Here is a 21,877-nt window from a genome sequence, read left to right as displayed (position 1 = left end):
GCTCACAGCCAAGTGTCAGTACCCCAGCACAGTTCTGAAATCAGACCTTGCCATTTCATTTCCACCAAACAGAAACCAAAAGGTGCTTTTCCCTGCATGAAAACTGAGGAAGAGAAGCCATTCACCAGCAAGGGTTCACTGCACACAACTTTTTTTTTTGTAAAAACCAAGATGCACATCTCTGAGAATTTTTTATCTGTTCTTTAACAATGGAAGTTCTGCTGAAAAAGTGGCAGCGTAAATTTTTTTTAAATAAAACTTTGTTGCAAGAGATGTGCTAAGTTAGTTCATCCAGGAATGCCATAAGGAGGTCGTTTGAGGGGATCTCATTTATGAATGAAAGTGAGTTTCCTGGCAGACTACCAGTCTCTTCCAAATGCACACACTCCGAGAACAGGACTCCACAGATCTCACACCTGTTTCCAACAGAAGACACAGGAACTAACCACTATTCGCTGGATCCTAACTAAGGTCCTACTGGAGCGGCAGATGGGAATCTGTGCGTCCTGCTGGGCTTCCTGAACATCCTACTACTAGGTTCTAAGAATTAGCTACACTCTATTACATGGTGATAATTTTTTTTTTTCGCGCTCAGAAAACCGCAAAGGGATTTAACCAAAAGGAGGAAAGATTTTCTTTTTATAAATTCGATTAGCCTTTTCCACTTTCTCTACGTCGGGACATTTCCTCTGGGAGGAATTTCATACCCAGAGGCCCCTTGGCGAGGCACTGTTGCATGCGGGGCGCAGTGAATTTAAGTGCAAGACGCTCAAATGTGGACGGAAAGTCAAAATCGCAAGCACTTGCAGTCGCTAGCGAAGTCGGTTTCTTAATACCGGTGTAGGAACGGTCCTCCAAGCGGAGAAAGACGAACTTTGCCGCGGGCAGACAGTACGCGACTCTTGGCTCGGGCGCGCGCGGGTGGTTACCAAGCCCACCCTCCGCTTGCCACCGCTGAATTTCGCGCCCGAGCCGGCGCCAGGGCGCCCGGTCACGGCGCTGCACCCGGCGCCCGTCTGGAGATAGCCCTTGGTGGCGGGCGGCGGGAGTCCCCCCAAAAACCTGCGTTTTGCTGCTGGTATTGAACTGCTGGAGAGCGAGTGCGCCGAGGGCGCACAGTGTAGACTTGGCCAGGGGCGAGGTACCCACCCAAGCCTGCTCCATACCTCGGGTTCGAAGCCGCTCCAGTGTTCTAAGAGAGGTTAGGATTGAGTGACAGCAGTTCAGTAGGAAAGGAGTTTCTGAAACTCCCGGGGAAGCAAAGTCCCGGGGTTTGGAAAAATAACCGAATCTACGGAGAGCTTTCCAAACTTGATCTTTTTTTCTGTCATTTTTTTCCTGCTCTCCCCGCATCCCCCCCCCCCCCCCCCCCGCCAACCCTAACTCCAACCCCAACCCCAACCCTAGTTAAGAGCCCTAAGGGCTAGAGGGTACAAGCCACCTCAACCCTTCCTTTTCCCTCTGCCCCCTCAAACTTTCAGACAAGGAAAATACAAATAAACCCCAGGTGGTTAATGCGGGTGCATTCAGGAACACCCCCCCCCCCCAACACACACACACACAGCTGGCCACCCGCTCTGTCCCACCCACCTCCGGGCAGGGGAGGGACTGGGAACCTGATCTCCGGGCTCCTGCCCCGAACTTTTCCCCATCAATAATGTTGATACCATCGATGTGCCTCGTCCCCCGCCCCCGGGGCGCCGCTGCCGCCTTTTCGCCGCTTTTTGCCTTGCTTAAGAAAACGAAACCTCCACTACTGCCCTTCTAGCCTCGGCCGGGGACCAGCGGGGCCTTGAGCTGGGGACTGAGGAAACACGGGTGCAGGGAGAGCACTTGGAGACGTCCTCCATTTCTGGGGTGGGGTGGCCAAGCACCGTCAACGGAACGGAAAAGAGGGTCTGGGGCCCAGGCAAGGCCTCATCCCAGGCCCCATCCCAGACCCGAGGTCAGATCGGGCCAGAATAAGATACTTTTGATGGTAGAAGAACCAGGCCTCAGAATGCGCGAGCCTTGACGCCCCCCACGTTGCCCTTCGTAGGACCAGAGGTTGAGCAAAGAAGCCTGGAAACCTCATGGCTGGGACCCCAGTTGTGGCCTGCGGCCTTGGGGCACAGACCTTCGGCCCCGCCAACCCACCAAGGACACTCTAGGACTTGGGAAAACTAAGGGGACGTATTAGTAGGAACGAGCATCAATCCCCCAAGATGGGAGTTTGCAAAACTCGCCAAGCGCCTCCCCCGGGTGCGGTTCCTCTCCGCCAGTGAGGTCGCGACCCCGGCGCAGCTGCCGCCTCACTTCGGGCTATCCCCATTCGCTATTGCGGATCAGCCCCTAAGTACCAGGCCCTCTGGCGGAACCTGCAAGTCCAAACTTCGCTACCCGGATTCCCCAGTAGTCCCCCCCACCCCCCCCCCACCCCACCTCCACCCAGAGCTAGGAGGGTGCTACCGCACGTAGAGCGCGCAGGTCTCTGGGGTGAGCAGGGCGCGTGGAGGGACTCCAGGAGTGACACCTCACTCCCGCTCGCCGCCTACTTTCGACCCGCACAAAAATACAGATTAACCCCCACTCTGCTTCTGTTTTTATTGATGTAAGTATTTCTTTGCATCGCGGCACGCGGAGCCTCGCCAGCGCCCTGACACTGCGGCGCCAGCACCAGCGAACCACGGAACTTGGGACCGAGACAATGGCCCGTAATTGATGTATTGCCATCAACAATAAAGACCAATTCTCCTCTCCCCGCCATTCCGACCATCCCCCTCCTCCCATCCCCCCCTCCTCCACCTCCCATCTCCTTTCCCGGGGCCACCGAGGGAAAGAAAACAAACAAGAAATTAGCGGGGGACGCCAAGCGCAGAGCGAAACGCCCGCCTCTACGCCGTCGAGGACGCAAAAAAACGAAAAAAGTTACTAAAGTTTGGATCCCCCAATTTATTCGTCTCTGCTCGCCCATTTTTAATTAAGCATCGCGTAGCTGCTTTTTGCATGTTCATTTCGTTTGGTTGTTTGTTGTGGTGTTTTTTTGGGGGGGGGGAATTTTTTTTTTCCTACACTTAATCTTAAATCACACGTAGACCAAGTAACAAACACGTGTGAAGTTATTCCCGGGAGCTTCCTGCTGCGCACGCGGCGCGCACCAGGAGAAAAGCTTTGCGGGACCGCCAGCTCCGCTAGGTTCCTGGCTGCATGCGGTGCCCGGGAGGCCCGGACTTTCAAGAAGCCAAGATTGTTGGAGAAGGATGCGGGCGGCTCCAAACACGGGCACATTCCGGGACAGGAGTGTGCAAGTGCACACAAACGCGTTCGTGTACCTGGGAGAGTGTGGATTGGTGGGTGTGCGAGGACCCCTGTTTGTGAGATGGAGGCGGGTGCGGGATTTACACGTGCTCCCGTACACGTTCCCCGGGGTCTGGGAGAAGCGAGCCGCTCACACCCCAGGAGTGCGCAGATCCATCTTTGCCGAGGGATCTCTTTAAATATTCAGTGAGAAATAATGGCATTTGAAGCACCACCTATGGAAACATTATTATCTTCATTCTTCAACATCAGCCCCACTGATAGCTTCGTTTGTCTTTTTATCAAAATCTACTGTACCCATCAGGACCTGGCGAGAAAGGGACAGCGAGGCGGAGAGGGTGTGAATGTGTGTGTTAGGGAGTGAGCGAGGGCAGAAGATAAGAAAGTAAGAGAAAAGGTGGAAAACGGACGAGCAGGAAGAAAGAAGGGAGAAGTTATACCAACAACAAAAAAATAAAGTCAGCAGATGAAAAACAGAAACATTCATCGGCACACAAACACATTTACACCTTAAAAGAAAAGAAAAGATTTAAGAAGCTAAGAGAAAGGGAAGGGTCCTCTACCGGAGCGCAGTACAGGTCCGGAGTACACGAAGTCGGCTCGGGAGACCGGTGCCCACTTCGCGCGAACCGACCGTGGCACCGGCCAGACTCAAGGGCGCTCGCGAATTGGGTCGTCCTTATGAGCCCTCTCCTTTCCTGATCGTGAGATAGGGCAGGGATTGTGTATCTGCACCCCCCTCCTCCCCCATTACTCAGCCGAAGTTTAGTTTAGTTTAGTCCTTCGGGCGCAAGACTTCAAGAACCTTGGAGCGAGGAGACCCCGAGGCGCGAGGGGAAAGAGCTAGGCTGAGCCGCGTACCGAGTCTCAGGTTCGCGGGCGCCTGAGCCCGGCAGAGGGATCGGGCTCCTGGCCCTGGGCTCTGGGGTGCGGGTAGGGAGGTTGCATCTCAGCTTGGGGGAGATGGTGATAGAGCGAAAAGTTCGGGCGCCGCGCTCGGCAAGTGCCCAAAAAGTGGAGGCGAGCTTCGGCGCCGCCAGGCAGCCTCGGACAGAACACCTCCCCACCGCCCTCCCCCCACCCCGCTTTCCGGCTCTGCGCCGCCACCTCGTCCCCGAAGGCTGGGGCGCGGCCCCCTCCCCAGGGCGGGGTGCCCAGGGGTCCCAGGGACTGGCCCAGTCCAGTGCCGGGTCCGCCCGGGCTGTGTCTCCCTAGGCCGGTGCTGGCTGCTGCGCTCAGTGTGAGCGGCAGCCCCTCCCCTCCCCCCGGCCGGAGCTGAACTCGGAGCCCAGGCCGGTCCCCGCTCTCCGCCCGCCCGGGGCTCTGCGGCGCCACCGCTGCCGCCGCCTCCCCGCGGAGTGACGCGCCCTGCAGCCAACCGGGGCAGCCGGGGGGGAGGTCCGGGAGGGGTCCTGGGCGGAGCCGGGCCGCCCCCTTATCCCACGGGCTCGGGGCTGCTTCTCCCGAAAACTTCAGCCCTAATTGTCCTGGGAATGTCCGAGGTAGAGAAAGGGAGCGAGGGAGCAAGCAAGAAGCTGGAGAATCAGTGCCCCTGGCGGGGAGGGGATGGGGTGGCGGGAGAACTGCCCCTCCCCCGCAGCCACAAACCCATCAGGTTCCCAAACCTTTCCTGGATCCTCTTCTCCGCGCCCCCGCGAGCCCGGGATCCAGGGGATGGAGAACTCGGGGCGGAGGAGCGCCGAGCCAGGCGGGAGGGAGGCCGAGCCGTGGGCGGGAGGCGGACCGGCGTGGGGCTGGCTCTTCCCCACTCGCTTATTTTTTTTTTAAATGGGGGTGGGGGTGGGCTGCTTTCTGGTAGCTCTTAAAGAAACGAAGAAACACTCACGAAACGGGACGCCCTCCCCCCGATCCCGCCACTGGACTCCCTCCCCCCACGGGCCGGCGCGCCTCGCGCCCGAGTTGGGAAGTTCGCAGCGCGCCGGCAGCCCGGGTCCCCAGCCCTCGCCGCCCGGCCCCACCCCCCACCCGGGGCGGCTCAATTCCGGGGAGGGCATGCTAATTTGGGTCGGCCCAGCCCGGGATTGGGGGGGGGGGCGAAGGAGGGAGGGAAGAGGGAGGGGAGAGGGAGAGAGCGGGGGGCGCCTGCCGGGGCGCCGGGCCCGCAGTGGAGAGGAGGCCGGCCCCCGGCGGCCGGGCCGCGGAGTCCCGGGCGGTCGCAAAGAGGGTTAACCCAGTGTCGGGCGGCGCGGCGCGCAGAGCCAGCCCCGCGGCCGGCTTATTGGGCCAGCTCGCGGAGAGACAGGGGTCTGCAGCAAATCACGAACTAATTGATTAAGGCGAGCGGGTTTGAATAGCGCTGGCCCGGTGCCAATCGCCTTTCAAAGAGCCCCTCTATGATTAATCGCAATGCATTATTGATAATCATAATTATAGCAGGACACATGCGCGCTGCGCCCGGGGCCGGGGAGCCGGGGAGGGGGCGGGCGGGCCGGCGGGCGGGGGGAGCCGCCGCCGCCGCCGCCGCTCGATTTCCGTAATTTTGAGAAGATTTTTTTTTAGTAATTTTTTATTCTGCCCCAGCTGATGTTTGAGCCAGCATGTCGCGGAGGAAGCAAGCGAAGCCTCAACATTTCCAATCCGACCCCGAAGTGGCCTCGCTCCCCCGGCGAGATGGTGAGTGCTCCGGCCCGCGCCGTGGACACACACACACGCACTCACACTCACGCACACTCGGACCCACTCACACGCGGCTGGCCCCCGCGCCCCCTACCTCACCGCCGCCGTGGCCCCGATTGCTTCTTCCACTCGGCGTAATTTTTTTTTCTTTTTAATTTTCAATGTGCCTTTGCTGGGCTTTCCCCCGCTGCACCAGGGAAAGCGAGCACATCTCCCGGCAGGATCTTTCCGGAGTTGTTGGGTCCTCCGGGGGAATGAGGGCGGGCATGCCGGCCTGGCTTCTCCGTCCCTGCTTTTCCGGGGATCCCAGCCGCGGCCAAGACCCGGGAGCCCCATGAGGCGTAGGTGCGGGTGGAGATCGTCCCGGCCTGACCGCACGGGGCCCCTAGCGCTCCCGGCGCCGGCCCCGGGGCCCCCGGCCCGGCCTCCGCCGCCCGGCCTTGCTGCCAGCGGGAAGGAAGTTTACTTCGGGCGCTGGGCTGAACTCCGAGCGTGGGGGAGCTCGCTGCGCCCCCCTGCCCCCACGCACACTCCCCCTCGGCCTGCGAGGCAGAACCGGGTGTCTTTGGAGGTTCAGAGCTGCAAGAAGATGGGGACTGATGTCGGGGCGCCAGCGCCTGACCCGCTGGGGTTGCGGCCGGGGTGGAGAGTGCTGCTGGCCGCCAGTTGTTCCGGAGACGGTGCAAACGGACGGGGAAAGTGTCGGGGTCTGGCTCGCAAAATTTATCTCCGCATCTCTTCCCACAACACTTGCACCCTCTGCCCCCCAAAATCTTTCTGATCGGTATGCGCCCTCTGCGGATCGTGGTGCTCCCTACTTCCAGGGGGGTCGGGGAAGAAGTCATAGAATAGTTTTTCAGGTTTGCGGGTGGCCAGCCGGAGTGGAATCCCCCCTGAAACAGGGGCACTTGTTTTCTCCGATGGAGGCGACAACTGTGGGTCCCGAAGGGGCTGAACAAGTCCCGAACAAAGTTTGTGTGTGGGGGCTATGGCAGAGAGTGGAAGAGATCCGGGCAGGGAGTTGGGGTACAAAGGGAGGACACCTGGAATCCCTCCTTGCTCCTAAAGGTGTTTCACGGTACCGGCCTCAAAGCTCCCAGGCCTAGCGCCCGAGGCGGTGCAGCGGCGCCCGGACTCGGGTCCCCGGGTCATCCCGGCACGATGCTGGCCTCTCGGCTGTGGGAGGACGCACAAGGAGCAATCTCGGCGGGGTCTCAGCGGCTCCGGATGCCACTCAGGATGCCCACGCCCTAGGCGGCATTTTAGGGTGTGAAGGAGGGAGCTGGGCCCCGACAGAGCTCCGAAGCGTGACCCTGATCGGCACCTCAGCCCACTAAGCTGCGGCCGCCCGGGCCCCCAGGTCCCCGGCTCGTTTCCCAGAGGCCTGCCTCTCGGTAGAGCTGGGGCACAGTGAAGCGAAGGGACCCCCGCTCCCTTTACCCCTGATGTCGGGAAAGGGGAATCCTGACTTGGGGTGCCTGTAAAAAAATGGGGGACTTGAAATTAATTAAGAAATGCTTTACAATAGCCCTCCTCCCGGCCCCCAGTGTTTCCTCAAGCTTGAATCCTTACCCATGGCCTCTGCGATTTCTCAGTCCGCTGAAAAGAGCCCCTGAACCCCGCTTTCCACCCCAAGCGAAAGCGAGCACGCGGGGTAGATGGAGGTGAGATGACCCAAGGCCGCAGCAGCTGCGCCGAGTATTTTTCCGGGTTTTCTCAGCTTAGTTTCTTCTGCTTCCCGCACTCACACTCATCTTTCCTAAAGTTTCTGGTGAGACCTTTTGCACCGGAAAACTGTTCAGGTTAACAGTTTGTACACAAAAAAAGCAAACTAGAGATAAGAGAGCATTTTATAGTGTGTTTTGTAAATTTGTACTGGTTTTCTACATTTAAAAAAAAAAAGTCTCGGCCTTCGAGGAGAAATGCGTGGAAGATCTTTGCCTTTTGCCTTCAGTATCAGGAATTTTTAATAGTTAAGTCTTCTCATTAAGCAATAATATAAAAGGAGTTCACTACCTCTTACCATTATTCTTTATTAGTACTATTTTTTTCAGTTTAGTTTATTTGAGCTTTGAGGTAATTAAGTAACTCAATCAAGTTTCCTTTCTTTCTCTTTTCTCTCCTTCTTTTGATTTCTTTCTCTTCCTTCCTTTCTTTTTTCTTCGCAAAAGCTGGTACATTGTCCTAAAGAAGCAGTAAACTGTTAGGGGCTCCCTAGGAAACACCCCCTCCCAGCCTTCTTTCCTCACCTCTCCCCACCCCCTCCTCTTTTTCTTCAGTAGTAATGGTTTTAGGTTATGACTGTTTTTACATGGTTGAACAATAAGTTTGGGAGAAGTTGCCTAGAGGGTAGATTTTGTAATAGGGTTTCAGGATTTAGTGTGTTGTAATAATATTAGTACACAAGTAATCCTCCCCCAACGCTGGACATACAGGAGGGCCTAACATACTCCAGTTCTTTTATTTGGGAATAGTTCTGAAATAAATGGCATTGAAAGTTCGTGACATAACTCAAGGTTACGTTTTAAAAGTCACCTTTTCTGCAGTGAGTTCAGCAATCTCATTCTTCTCCCCACATATAACCCATACTTCTAGGAGTAGCTGGATTTTCTGTTTTGTTTTGTTTTTTACGTAAAGAAACATTGTTATATTTTTAGAAGGCAAGCCCCTTTTCAAACATTCTGATTACTTTTTCTTATGTCTTGAGATGGTCTTTGAAATATGACAAATGAAATATGAAACATACCAAATTAAATCTAGTTCATGCACTTCTCATTTATCAGCACCTCAGATTGTATGACTTCTACCCAGAGTGAGACCTAGAAAAGTTTGTAGACCTAAGTTACAGGAGCCCTAAAGAAGCAGCTCCCAAAGCTGAAAGCAGCTAGGGCTGCTTGGTGTTGTGTGTCCTGCCTGTGTGTGTTTGACTGTGTGTGTGCTTACAAAGAAAATCCAGACCATGCTAAGGAGCCACACAGACAGCTTCATCTGAAGCAAATGCAAACAAAAAACAAAAACAAAAACAAAAATGAGTATTTGGTCGATTTCAGGATGCTGGTATTTTATTTTACTTTAGTGTACAGCTGCTATGCCAGAAACATTCTAAACTTGGTAATTTTTCTGCTTCTTATGAAACCAAGATTATGGCAAATATGACTTGTCTCCTAAATGATATTCAACAAGTCTTGAATTACTTGCAGAAAGATGACTGCTACTGGAAAGACTGTTTATCAAGTTAAATAATTCTGAGGAAAGGGAATATTACAATCTAATGATTTTATATGTGGGCTCTTTACTACAAATTGGGATTTCAGTTATGTGTTTTGTGTGCGTGAGTGCATGTGTGCATGTGTGTGTGTGTGTGTGTGTGTGTTGGAGTTCTTCCTTTGGTGGCGTTTTTAAGATTCCTGTAACTTCTACATGGATGGCCCATTTAGACTCCATTCATTTATTTAAAAAGTATTTTGGTGCTCAGTTTTTTCAAGGAAAAGATAATATTGGAAGAATGAAACACCATGAATTGCAGATAAAACACTTAACAATCATACAAAGTATCATAAAAATTCCTCTTATTTATATTAATAATGAAATTCTATTATTTAACCAAAGTAATTTGCTCATTTTGAGCAGCTTCATAGCAACACATTGATCTCTGGGCCCAAAAGGTTAGCGAGAACTGTAATTAATTGCTTTTTTTAAAAAAAACCAACACCTGCAAGATAAGGCAGTTGGAAAGAATTCATGTTTAATCAGAGCTGTTTTAAGTTTGTCATAATGGAAGATTCTGAATGAGAAAATGCAAACTGTTTTTTTTGTGATTTGCTTCAGGCCGCACATACTTTGTAAAATGTTAAAAAACAAACACATAAATGAGCAAAGTCTAGTTAGGCATGAGGGTAGTATGTGTGAAAGTGAATATGTGATACTGAATGTTTTGTGGTTTATTTTACATCACGTTTCCCCTAGAGTTCATTGGCACAAGTGCCAACGTATAGGTTCTTCTTTGGGGGCTCTATTTGTTTTCTTTATACTTTTGGAGGTAGCAAGTTGTCTTTACCAACAGAACCTTTTAGAAGGTAGAACTCCACATTTTTATGGTGGAGATCTTACTGGGGCAGAAATAGTCAGACCGGTTAAGTTTTTGAAATTGTCAAAAGCCAAGCTCTGTGTAGGAACTAGAATAAATTCCTTCTACAACCTCAACTAGGTTTTTCTGAGACACTTCTTGGTGCAGATAGCACCAGAATATTCCAAAAATATTCTTAGATTATTAAAACTGAAGTAGTTTGGCAAAAGAGGTGGAAAGTTAACCAAAGAACTAACACCCCTCCCCCCAAAAAAGAAAAAAGTTTGTGTGCCAGGCTTTAGAAAACCTAGATGTGTCAAGCTGTTTTAACCTTTGCTAGCCTCCTCCCATGCAAAGGTGACAAGGTCCAGATCATAATATGTCCTTCAGTATCTTCCCAGTGACCCCCAAATTGAATCCTGCTAGTCACTTAGCAGGAAGTTAGTAGTTTATTTTAGTTTCACCTTATCAGCTTGGCGTCTTTTCCTAACCTTATTCCCCTGTCACCCTCAGATGCCAGACCCCCAAAGGGGAAGATTGACAGGTAGTTCCCATAGCTCAGTTTTACCCTCAAACAACAGGGATTTAGTTTCTTGTGCCTTTGCCAATGTTTATGTAGTCAAAGTTTAGATCTCGCCTTAAGGAGTCTCTTTTTTACGCGTCACTGCAATAGGAAAGCCACAAAGAAGTTTTTGAACAAACCCTTGCAACTGGAACCCCATCTAGTGTTCAGTTTGATTCATCCATGGGAAAGACATTTTCCCCTTTCATTTATTGTGTACATTAGGTGGGCTTGGATCACTATTTTAAAAGCAATGCGTCGTCCATGTTGTTATTTTTTCAGAGATTTCACTTGTATTCTTCCACAAGAGAATACTGTAATCCCCATCAGAACAGTGAGTGAACTTGAAGGGTACCAGGAAATTTGTCATTTGGTGGCATATCACATAGAGGAAACTTTAGACATCACAGAAAATATGCACAGCATATGTCGTAGTGTTTAAAATTTCTTTGGAATCCTAAGTTGGATTCAGACTTTTCCATTTGGATTCAGACTTTTCCCAGGTCGATGCAGAAAAAAAAAAAGAAAAAGAAAAAGAAAAAGAAAAAAAAAAGACCAATCAATCAAATATGTTTGTGATAAAAAAGGAACAGGCTGTTAAAATTAAGGACTCCTAAACCACTACCATGAGAAATTCTATTAAGAAATGTAAATGCAATCTTAAGATAATGGGAAGTACAGTGAAGTGTCTTTCTGAAGAGCTCCAAAAAAGAAAACTAAACCTAGTAGAGTAAGGTGGTTGCGTTTGTTTTTTGTTTTGTTTTTTCCCTTCCTGGCTGGCTAAACCTTTCTGTGTGGGACATAGTTTTATTTTTATTTTCTCAGTAGACAGATATGGTAGAACACTTCAATTTTCTGCTTCCGACTCTGCAGTTTGGTTCAGATGATGAAAAACTGACAAATTTGAATTAGGCATCAGGTACCTAAATAGTACAACAGGAACTAAAGCATCTGGGATTTTAGTATAAATTTGGTGGAGGTATAAGATCACTCTTCCCACCCCCCCAACAAAAGGCCCAGAAAATTCCAAATATCTGTTTGTGTGCACATACTTAGAAAACCACTGCTTCTTAAATTTTGCTATCTGACTAGGGTTGCTTACAAAATAATCTGTATGCAAAATCCATAGAAAAGGAACAGGAATGTTATTTTCACCATAGTACAAGGAACAAGGCAACTGTATTTACTATAATGGGGTCACCAGTTGCAATCTTGTGTAACAGATTACTGAGAGAGATACAAGATAGCAGACAATCAGAAAAATGAATTAGAACATGTTCGTGTGTACGTGTGTGTGTGTGTGTGTGTGTGAGAGAGAGAGAGAGAGAGAGAATGTGTGTGTAAGTGTGTGTGTGTATCTTACTACAAATTAAAATATTCCCTTTGGTAAAGAGTCCAACTAGTCCTCATGTTTTGTCTTTTTTTTTTTTTTTTAAGTAAAAGACTGTTTCCTTGGAATTTTGTTCCGAATGAAGATAGATTTCAAGTTAGATTTCAAGTTAAGAATTATTACAGTGTAGCGACACCTGCTTTTGAAATAAATCAAAATAGATACCAGTATTTTGGGGATGTGGGGGTGTTCATAAACATCAGGAAATTAAATTAGTTCACTCTACAGTGAGATCAAATGTCAGCTTATTAAAAATGTTGTGAAAACCTAAGCTAAAATATGGACAACTTTTTAACACAGTCTCTTAAAAGCAAGCAGGCATTTGCATTTATTTTTAAACATCTATATTTTCCATCCAGTTAGCACAATCCTAAATATAAAAATGTTTAGATTGAAAAACTTGAAAATTCTCAAGTGAGTCTCGAGGCAGCATGAATGCAGAATTTAAGTGCAGGAAAGTAATAATCAGCTAAATCCTGTAAAGTAACCTTCCTTTTATTTTCTCTATATATTATGAGAATATCAGATATTTGCAAGTTATAAAGAATTAAAATCTCTTTTAATCGTGAGCACAGATGTGCTAAATATTTGAAGCAACTACATTGTAATGTGTACAATTGATGAAGTCAGTTTTCTGATTTCCCTTGCTAGTTATTTAGTTCTGAATCTGTCATTATTTGTCTAAGCCCAGCTGACCAAGCAAAACTGTGTTTTAAAGTGGCTTTATGTTTTGATAAATGTGAGCTGGTTGAAAAGTATTTTCCACTGAATGCAGAGCTTAATAGAACATGCTGACATAATAGTTTTAATGCATTTTGTTGAAAATGTGTGAACAAACAGAATAGCTTTTGTTCCTTCATAATTGGCTGTAAAAGTAGATGGAAACATAACCATTACATATGGAAATGTGCAAAGAGAAAGAAATAACATTTCTGTCGAATATATTAGGAATTGCATTTCCTAGTTTAAAATAAGCATCTGAAATGGATGCATCATTTAAAATTGGTTGTCAAAATAAGACGCTTTAAAGAGAATTTTTGTCACATTATTTTTGTCCCAAGTTAAGCAATATAACTTTAGCAAATTTCATCTAATATTTTGTTTATATGATTTTAAGGCAAGGGGAGAAACAGAAAGGGCTTAAAACAGCACCTTCCATGTGCATAGGAATCCAGTGCCAATTAGAATGATTAAACATTAAATTAAAACCAAATCATTATTGGTATTTTCTGCTACAACTAAGATTTGTTTGGTGGTGTTAATGCATTTTGCACTATACCCTTGTGGAGATTAAAAGATGGGTATTAGGAAAGCTAGCTTGTTAAGTATAACTTAGCTACTCAAATAACACTCCCAGTGAATAAAGTGTGCATACATTTGGCATACTTCACCAGGGATTCTAATCAACTTCGGCATCACTCAAGGCAAATAGAGTTAAGGAATTTCCAGAAGTTAGTATTTAGGTATTAATTTTATTTTCTGGAATGCTAAACTAGTCAAGTTTTTAAAAATGTTTACTACAAAAAGGCAAACAGCTGACCCTTTCCAATGGACTTTAAGTTTACTGAAAAAAGCAGCATTTTGATTTTACATTTATTCATATCTGCAATTACTTTGTTTTCTGCAAGTTTTCTGGGAGATTCAATTTGGAAGTCATGGAAACTACCTATTATCTGATTCAGTTCTGCAGAAAAGCATGCAGGGAGGTAATCCTTGAATTAAACAGTTTTTTTTTTTTTCTTCACAGCCTTCGTAGATGACCACACACCATTTGTACAACAGAAGTTGGTGTTCCCCATGCTGGGCAAACAATGGGAAGCCATCCTGTCTTTGAATAGGATGTTAGCTTGGAGTTAGAGATTTTTCTGTTTAATTTACAAATGGATCTTAGTGAGAAGACATCTGAGCAACCAATGGAAACAAACATGAAATAAAGGGATTTTTATAATAAAAGGTTCAGGACAATCTGTTAAACAATTGATAACAGTTAAGAGCAAACTGTTTTTAAAGGCATTCAGACAAGGAGAGCTGCAAAGCATTTTCAAACTCTAAACCAAGAATTATTTCTTAGGAGATGGGAGCACTTCTCAACTGCACATCCTTCTTGAAGTTGATGTTTAATCAGAAATGTAAATCTTGTGCCAGTTTTTATAGACGTAGAGAACACTTTTGATGAAATATTTAGAAGCATAATGTTGCCATTCGGAGCATGGTGGCATATATTCTTTGATTAGTGGAATGGTAGCCGGAGTTACGTCTTTAATTTTAAAAATAAACATGCCATGGGGTGATATATAGGTGCCAGGCAAGCCTTGTAATGGATTATGATCATTGTGTTTCTCTTCATTGTGTGTGTTGCCATCCCTTTGTGTTCAAGTGAGTTTTGAGGAATGGTCTGGAGGATTTGTTACTGATGTGACTAAAGTGTGTTTGTCACGGATCAGACTTAGCGCAGGTTCGAGGTAGGGGCTTGAGGTGATTTTCAAGTTGTCAGTCTACAGCTTGGTGATATGCATTTTTTCCCCCCTTGTCAACAACTGATTGGAACCTGAATGACTACAAATTAGTTTAGTGACAGAACAAACTGTCACAGATATCTTTGAGTCGGTTGAAAATGAATAAGGTTGACAGAAACTCAGGAGCCTAATAAGTCCTCAGAATGGTTTGTGGACCCTCTCCGGATGAGTAGACAATAAGGTGTATAAAAGATTGGAAATCAATATTTTGCTATGGAATTTCATCATGCACCAATGTCTCCCATTTGTAGTATTTTATATTTTGATGAATTATATGAAGGCCATGACTCTCTGAAATACCAGATGGATAGGAATTCCTCCATACCCTTACAAATTAATTATGGATGTTCTTAGGTAATATTGATTGGTTTTCAAGGGCTACAGTTTTGAGTTTTGCAGGTAGAAAACCATTGATTAGCCTTTTTTTTTTTTTTTTTTTTAAGTCATAGGTGACTGTGTGTCCTGGCCCCTTTTCTAATCCTGCACCTTTTTGACAATTGTAGGAGACACAGAAAAGGGTCAACCGAGTCGCCCTACTAAGAGCAAGGATGCCCACGTCTGTGGCCGGTGCTGTGCCGAGTTCTTTGAATTATCAGATCTTCTGCTCCACAAGAAGAACTGTACTAAAAATCAATTAGTTTTAATCGTAAATGAAAATCCAGCCTCCCCACCCGAAACCTTCTCCCCCAGCCCCCCTCCCGATAATCCTGATGAACAAATGAATGACACAGTTAACAAAACAGATCAAGTGGACTGCAGCGACCTTTCAGAACACAACGGACTTGACAGGGAAGAGTCCATGGAGGTGGAGGCCCCGGTTGCTAACAAAAGCGGCAGCGGCACTTCCAGCGGCAGCCACAGCAGTACCGCCCCAAGCAGCAGCAGCAGCAGCAGCAGCAGCGGCAGCAGCGGCAGCAGCGGCAGCAGCGGCAGCGGCGGCTCCTCCACAGGTACCTCAGCGATCACAACCTCTCTACCTCAACTCGGGGACCTGACAACACTGGGCAACTTCTCCGTAATCAACAGCAACGTCATCATCGAGAACCTCCAGAGCACCAAGGTGGCGGTGGCCCAGTTCTCCCAGGAAGCGAGGTGCGGCGGGGCCTCTGGGGGCAAGCTGGCCGTCCCAGCCCTCATGGAACAACTCCTAGCTCTGCAGCAGCAGCAGATCCACCAGCTGCAATTGATCGAACAGATTCGTCACCAAATATTGCTGTTGGCTTCTCAGAATGCAGACTTGCCAACATCTTCTAGTCCTTCTCAAGGTACTTTACGAACATCTGCCAACCCCTTGTCCACGCTAAGTTCCCATTTATCTCAGCAGCTGGCAGCAGCAGCTGGATTGGCACAGAGCCTCGCCAGCCAATCTGCCAGCATTAGTGGTGTGAAACAGCTACCCCCAATCCAGCTACCTCAGAGCAGTTCTGGCAACACCATCATTCCATCCAACAGCGGCTCTTCTCCCAATATGAACATATTGGCAGCGGCAGTTACCACCCCGTCCTCTGAAAAAGTGGCTTCAAGTGCTGGGGCCTCCCATGTCAGCAACCCAGCGGTCTCATCATCGTCCTCACCAGCTTTTGCAATAAGCAGTTTATTAAGTCCTGCGTCTAATCCACTTCTACCTCAGCAAGCCTCCGCTAACTCGGTTTTCCCCAGCCCTTTGCCCAACATCGGAACAACTGCAGAGGATTTAAACTCCTTGTCTGCCTTGGCCCAGCAAAGAAAAAGCAAGCCACCAAATGTCACTGCCTTTGAAGCGAAAAGTACTTCCGATGAGGCATTCTTCAAACACAAGTGCAGGTTCTGCGCGAAGGTCTTTGGGAGTGACAGTGCCTTGCAGATCCACTTGCGTTCCCATACCGGAGAGAGGCCATTCAAGTGCAACATCTGCGGGAACAGGTTCTCCACCAAGGGGAATCTGAAAGTCCACTTTCAGCGCCACAAAGAGAAATACCCTCATATCCAGATGAACCCCTATCCTGTGCCTGAGCATTTGGACAATATCCCCACGAGTACTGGCATCCCATATGGCATGTCCATCCCTCCAGAGAAGCCAGTCACCAGCTGGCTAGACACCAAACCAGTCCTGCCTACTCTGACCACTTCAGTCGGCCTGCCGTTGCCCCCAACCCTCCCAAGCCTCATACCCTTCATCAAGACGGAAGAGCCAGCCCCCATCCCCATCAGCCATTCTGCCACCAGCCCCCCAGGCTCAGTCAAAAGTGACTCCGGGGGCCCTGAGCCAGCCACAAGAAACCTAGGTGGGCTCCCAGAGGAAGCCGAAGGGTCCACTCTGCCACCCTCTGGTGGCAAAAGCGAAGAGAGTGGCATGGTCACCAACTCAGTCCCGACGGTGAGCAGTAGCGTCCTGAGCTCCCCAGCGGCAGACTGCGGCCCCACGGGCAGTGCCACCACCTTCACCAACCCTTTGTTGCCGCTCATGTCTGAGCAGTTCAAGGCCAAGTTTCCTTTTGGGGGACTCCTGGACTCAGCTCAGGCATCAGAGACGTCCAAGCTTCAGCAACTGGTAGAAAACATTGACAAGAAGGCCACTGACCCCAATGAGTGCATCATCTGCCACCGGGTTCTCAGCTGCCAGAGCGCCTTGAAAATGCACTACAGGACACACACTGGGGAGAGGCCCTTTAAGTGTAAGATCTGTGGCCGGGCTTTCACCACGAAAGGGAATCTTAAAACCCACTACAGTGTCCATCGTGCTATGCCCCCGCTCAGAGTCCAGCATTCCTGCCCCATCTGCCAGAAGAAGTTCACGAACGCTGTGGTCCTGCAGCAGCACATCCGAATGCATATGGGAGGCCAGATCCCCAACACCCCAGTCCCCGACAGCTACTCTGAGTCCATGGAGTCTGACACAGGTTCCTTTGATGAGAAAAATTTTGATGACCTAGACAACTTCTCCGATGAAAACATGGAAGACTGTCCTGAGGGCAGCATCCCCGATACACCTAAGTCTGCAGACGCCTCCCAAGACAGCTTATCCTCTTCGCCTTTGCCCCTCGAGATGTCGAGCATCGCTGCTTTGGAAAATCAGATGAAGATGATCAATGCTGGCCTGGCAGAGCAGCTACAGGCCAGCCTGAAGTCAGTGGAGAATGGGTCCGTCGAGGGGGATGTCCTGACCAATGATTCATCCTCAGTGGGTGGTGACATGGAAAGCCAAAGTGCTGGCAGCCCCGCCATCTCAGAGTCTACCTCTTCCATGCAGGCTCTGTCCCCGTCCAACAGCACGCAGGAGTTCCAGAAGTCACCCAGCATTGAGGAGAAACCACAGAGAGCGGTCCCAAGCGAGTTTGCCAATGGTTTGTCTCCCACCCCAGTGAATGGTGGGGCTTTGGATTTGACATCTAGTCACGCAGAGAAAATCATCAAAGAAGATTCTTTGGGGATCCTCTTCCCTTTTAGAGACCGGGGTAAATTTAAAAACACTGCTTGTGACATTTGTGGCAAAACATTTGCTTGTCAGAGTGCCTTGGACATTCACTATAGAAGTCATACCAAAGAGAGACCATTTATTTGCACAGTTTGCAATCGTGGCTTTTCCACAAAGGGTAATTTGAAGCAGCACATGTTGACACATCAGATGCGAGATCTGCCATCCCAGCTCTTTGAGCCCAGTTCCAACCTTGGCCCCAATCAGAACTCAGCGGTGATTCCCGCCAACTCGTTGTCATCTCTCATCAAGACAGAGGTCAACGGCTTCGTGCATGTTTCTCCTCAGGACAGTAAGGACACCCCCACCAGTCACGTCCCGTCTGGGCCTCTGTCTTCCTCTGCCACATCCCCAGTTCTGCTCCCTGCTCTGCCCAGGAGAACTCCCAAGCAGCACTACTGCAACACATGTGGCAAAACCTTCTCCTCATCGAGTGCCCTGCAGATTCACGAGAGAACTCACACTGGAGAGAAACCCTTTGCTTGCACTATTTGTGGAAGAGCTTTCACGACTAAAGGCAATCTTAAGGTACCTTGCTCTGTCTGCACCATACCTACTCCATCAACCCTGTCCCACTGCCATTGATTATCTATAATGCATGCCCCCAGAGTCATCAGCCCAGATATTCAGGGAGAGAGCTCTTGCAAGGGAACCTGCTGCACATGGTTGACGGGGGAGAAATGGGGGAGAAGGTGCCTGGGAGGGTCAGGATCATGGCAGGGACAAGGGCAAGCTGCAGCTCACTGAATGTCAGTGCACATTGAATAATTTGGTACCTAAGCGAAGCAGCGGCCTCTCTCTGTTGTCTCGCTAAGTGCACCAAATGAATTGCTTTACCTACCAAGAAAGACAGCCTAGCGTTGCCATGGGGTATTGATTAAAGACCTCCACGTGGCCTGTGTGCTGCCCGTATCACTTAATTATTAGGGTTCTCGGCGTATGTATCTATTTTTCATAACTATGCAGTCCAGCATGGTTTGTTTATCTAAAAACAATAACGTCACTGCTCTGCTAATGGGTATTATGATAATTGATTATACAGCATTTCCTACTGATATGTGTTGGAAATAAAGCAAATATGCTTAAGTTCTAGAGCAACAGTTGAGTGCTCTTAGTGTGTACATTTTTCTGTTGACAGAGTATTTCTCTGGAGATTGCTCCCAGTAATGTGAGATGAATAATTACTTTCTGGCTTTTCTCTCCATACGCAGGCCCTCCAATGGGCAATCAGGGAGGGATACCTTCTCCCCATCTGAAAAGGATATTTATAGGGTAAAGGGTGTCAGATACAATACTTACCATTGCAATGAGAGTGGACATAACAATTCTAGCCCTGAAAGGAGCTATCCGCCACTGCCTGGCTTGCTTGAGGCCATTATAAGCTAAATATGGGTAATAAAAAAAGAGTAAGTAAGGCATCCTTGCCTTGGAAGAGGGGAGACAGCCCAGGGCTGCAGAGAGTGAACATGTTATTACTAGACAGGAGGAATGGATGGTTCCTGTTGCCTTCACTGTCTGTCACATGATGAGAATAGACATTTAGGCCACTTGCTTTGTGGACATTTGGGATATGAGTTGAGACAGATTCAGCTATTAAGCTTCTCTCCCCCTCCTCTTTTTTTTCCCTCTCTCTCTGTGTCTCTCTGCCTGCCCTCCCCGTATCTCAGGTACACATGGGCACTCACATGTGGAATAGCACCCCTGCACGACGGGGTCGGCGGCTCTCTGTGGATGGCCCCATGACATTTCTAGGAGGCAATCCCGTCAAGTTCCCAGAAATGTTCCAGAAGGATTTGGCGGCAAGATCAGGAAGTGGGGATCCTTCCAGCTTCTGGAATCAGTATGCAGCAGCGCTCTCCAACGGGCTGGCGATGAAGGCCAACGAGATCTCCGTCATTCAGAACGGTGGCATCCCTCCAATTCCTGGAAGCCTCGGCAGTGGGAACAGCTCACCTATTAGTGGGCTGACAGGAAACCTGGAGAGGCTCCAGAACTCAGAGCCCAGTGCTCCCCTGGCCGGCCTGGAGAAAATGGCAAGCAGTGAGAACGGAACCAACTTCCGCTTCACCCGCTTCGTGGAGGACAGCAAGGAGATCGTCACGAGTTAAAGCAGCTCGGGCTGGAGACATAGCATTCATTCCTGTTCAGAATGCGACCTATGGTGGCCTCCTACTCCTTGCCCCCCACCCCGCCCCGCCCCTTCCTTCTGTTCCCCAGATCTATGAACTACAACATTATGAAGACATTCTTTTGTACCTTGTTCAACTTTAGAGTTCTAAGAAAGCTTATTTATTAGTGATATAACCTTGCTTTGCAAACAGAATGCAAGCGTTAACTTTGGTCTTCTGTATTTTGGACTAAATACTAATTGACTAGAGTGCTGTAAACTTGCTGTAACATTTATGGCAATTGCAAGTTGCCCTGCTAGGCAGTTGTAATCTGGCATTAACTTATTTTCTATATCCAGTTTAATATGAATCTGGTGTTGATGCAATGCCTCAGTGATGCATTAGATCTCTAATAAAGTCTGTATATACATGTACACTTTGATCCTGCTGGAAAATTTTATCAGCAAACACATTGTCTAATCTTTCAAAACAGATATAAGGAAAGGACTGAAAGTACAGACTGAACAGTGTGGTTCTTTGAAAGGTTTGGTTTTTTTATTTTTATTCTAAAATTCAACCTCTTTTTTTGTCGATTTAACCATTTCCATTTTGAACTGCTATTTGTATTGTGCTTTTTACTTGAGTCGTCTTCAATGTTAATAAGTTTCTGTACAGTAATAAGCACGCAGAATTCTTTAGAGAAAAAGAAAACAAGTGTTGTTTTGGTAGTTGAAACTGAGACGTAACATTTTGCCTTGTAGGTATATTCACGATAGAAAATGTGTGCTGGAATTTCACAATGCTGCTAAGTATAGCATCTTGAACAACCTTCAGTGGAGAAAATGTAGATGCTCTTGTATATACAATAAGAAATATCACTTTCATTCAAATGTACATATGTTCCTTACAAGAGCAAATGCTTCTTCTTGATCAAGAGAGCAGGTATAGTGTTTGTTTATTTTGTATTAGGTATGGAAGAAAAAAATTGGACTGTTACATGCACTTTCTTGGAAAGTTGAAAGGAAAGGGGGGGTCCAATTTCTTTAACATTTAATACTTACTAACAACAGAGATACTGTAATTTTACTCAAGTAATCAAATACATTTTTTTTTTGCAACAGATAAAACAAAATACTGTGTCTGTGTTTTTAGAGTGCATTTCCATTTAGCCAGGCCCCTAAATGCATTTTAACATTTCCCCAGGCAGCAGTCAATTGTGTATGTGAGTGTGTATCCCTCTTTAAATGAGGAATTGTAAAAGGCATAACAGAAACGGCTTTGCATGGGCCTGCGCTTTTCTTTTATTTTGAAATTTGGAGGCCCTAGATATTTTCCCAGTATCTATGATTTATTTAGGAATGGATTTTATAGACTCCACTCGCTACCCACCCCACCCCCAAGAAAAGCAAAACAACGAAATGACATAAAAAGATGTTGTTGGAGGTTTTAACCCAACAGGTAAGTTTCTTTTAAGCAAGATATTTATGCCGATTTAGATTTCACTTTTACAATTCTGGTTTTATTTCACTTAATGCAGTCACGTTTTTTCAGGCAACTGAGAGCCACGTTGCTGGGAAGTTCCTGATGCTGCGGGGTTATATAATCTGACTTAAACTGGGCCTCAACCCAGAGAGGTCAACATGTTCTTTATTTAATTGGTCTTTTAGGCATTTAAACGCACATGCATATTTGAAAGAAAAAGTCTATTAGAAAGGTTATGTAGAGTCAGCTTGAATATTTCATCATGCAAATTCAAATGGATTCTTCCCCTCTCCCTGTTGTTCTGGGGCGGAGGGGGGAACAGGCTTTCTTCCTCCTGAGCACTGTTTTGAGGTGAGCAAACGGAC

General features: G+C 47.9%; 1 protein-coding gene across 3 annotated transcripts; it reads left to right on the top strand.

Annotated features, from left to right (window-relative positions):
• The first annotated feature begins 4,729 nt into the window (after window positions 1-4,729).
• On the top strand, window positions 4,730-21,162 carry SALL1 (spalt like transcription factor 1). Of its 3 annotated transcripts, XM_055366074.2 has the most exons (4): window positions 4,730-4,799; window positions 5,839-5,931; window positions 14,972-18,454; window positions 19,594-21,162. In XM_055366074.2, exons 2-4 carry the CDS (start codon window positions 5,856-5,858, stop codon window positions 20,028-20,030), a joined length of 3,996 nt encoding a protein of 1,331 aa, XP_055222049.2. In that variant the 5' UTR covers window positions 4,730-4,799; window positions 5,839-5,855; the 3' UTR covers window positions 20,031-21,162. The 3 variants fall into 3 exon arrangements, with proteins under 3 accessions (XP_055222049.2, XP_063556272.1, XP_063556271.1); XM_063700202.1 differs by lacking the exon at window positions 4,730-4,799 and having other exon boundaries at window positions 5,386-5,931; window positions 14,972-18,450; window positions 19,590-21,162; XM_063700201.1 differs by lacking the exon at window positions 4,730-4,799 and having other exon boundaries at window positions 5,386-5,931.
• Window positions 21,163-21,877: the final 715 nt, after the last annotated feature.

Source organism: Gorilla gorilla, chromosome 18 (genome assembly GCF_029281585.2).
Source record: "Gorilla gorilla gorilla isolate KB3781 chromosome 18, NHGRI_mGorGor1-v2.1_pri, whole genome shotgun sequence".
NCBI classification, from domain to species: domain Eukaryota; kingdom Metazoa; phylum Chordata; class Mammalia; order Primates; family Hominidae; genus Gorilla; species Gorilla gorilla.
This window is presented reverse-complemented; position numbering and strand designations above follow the sequence as displayed.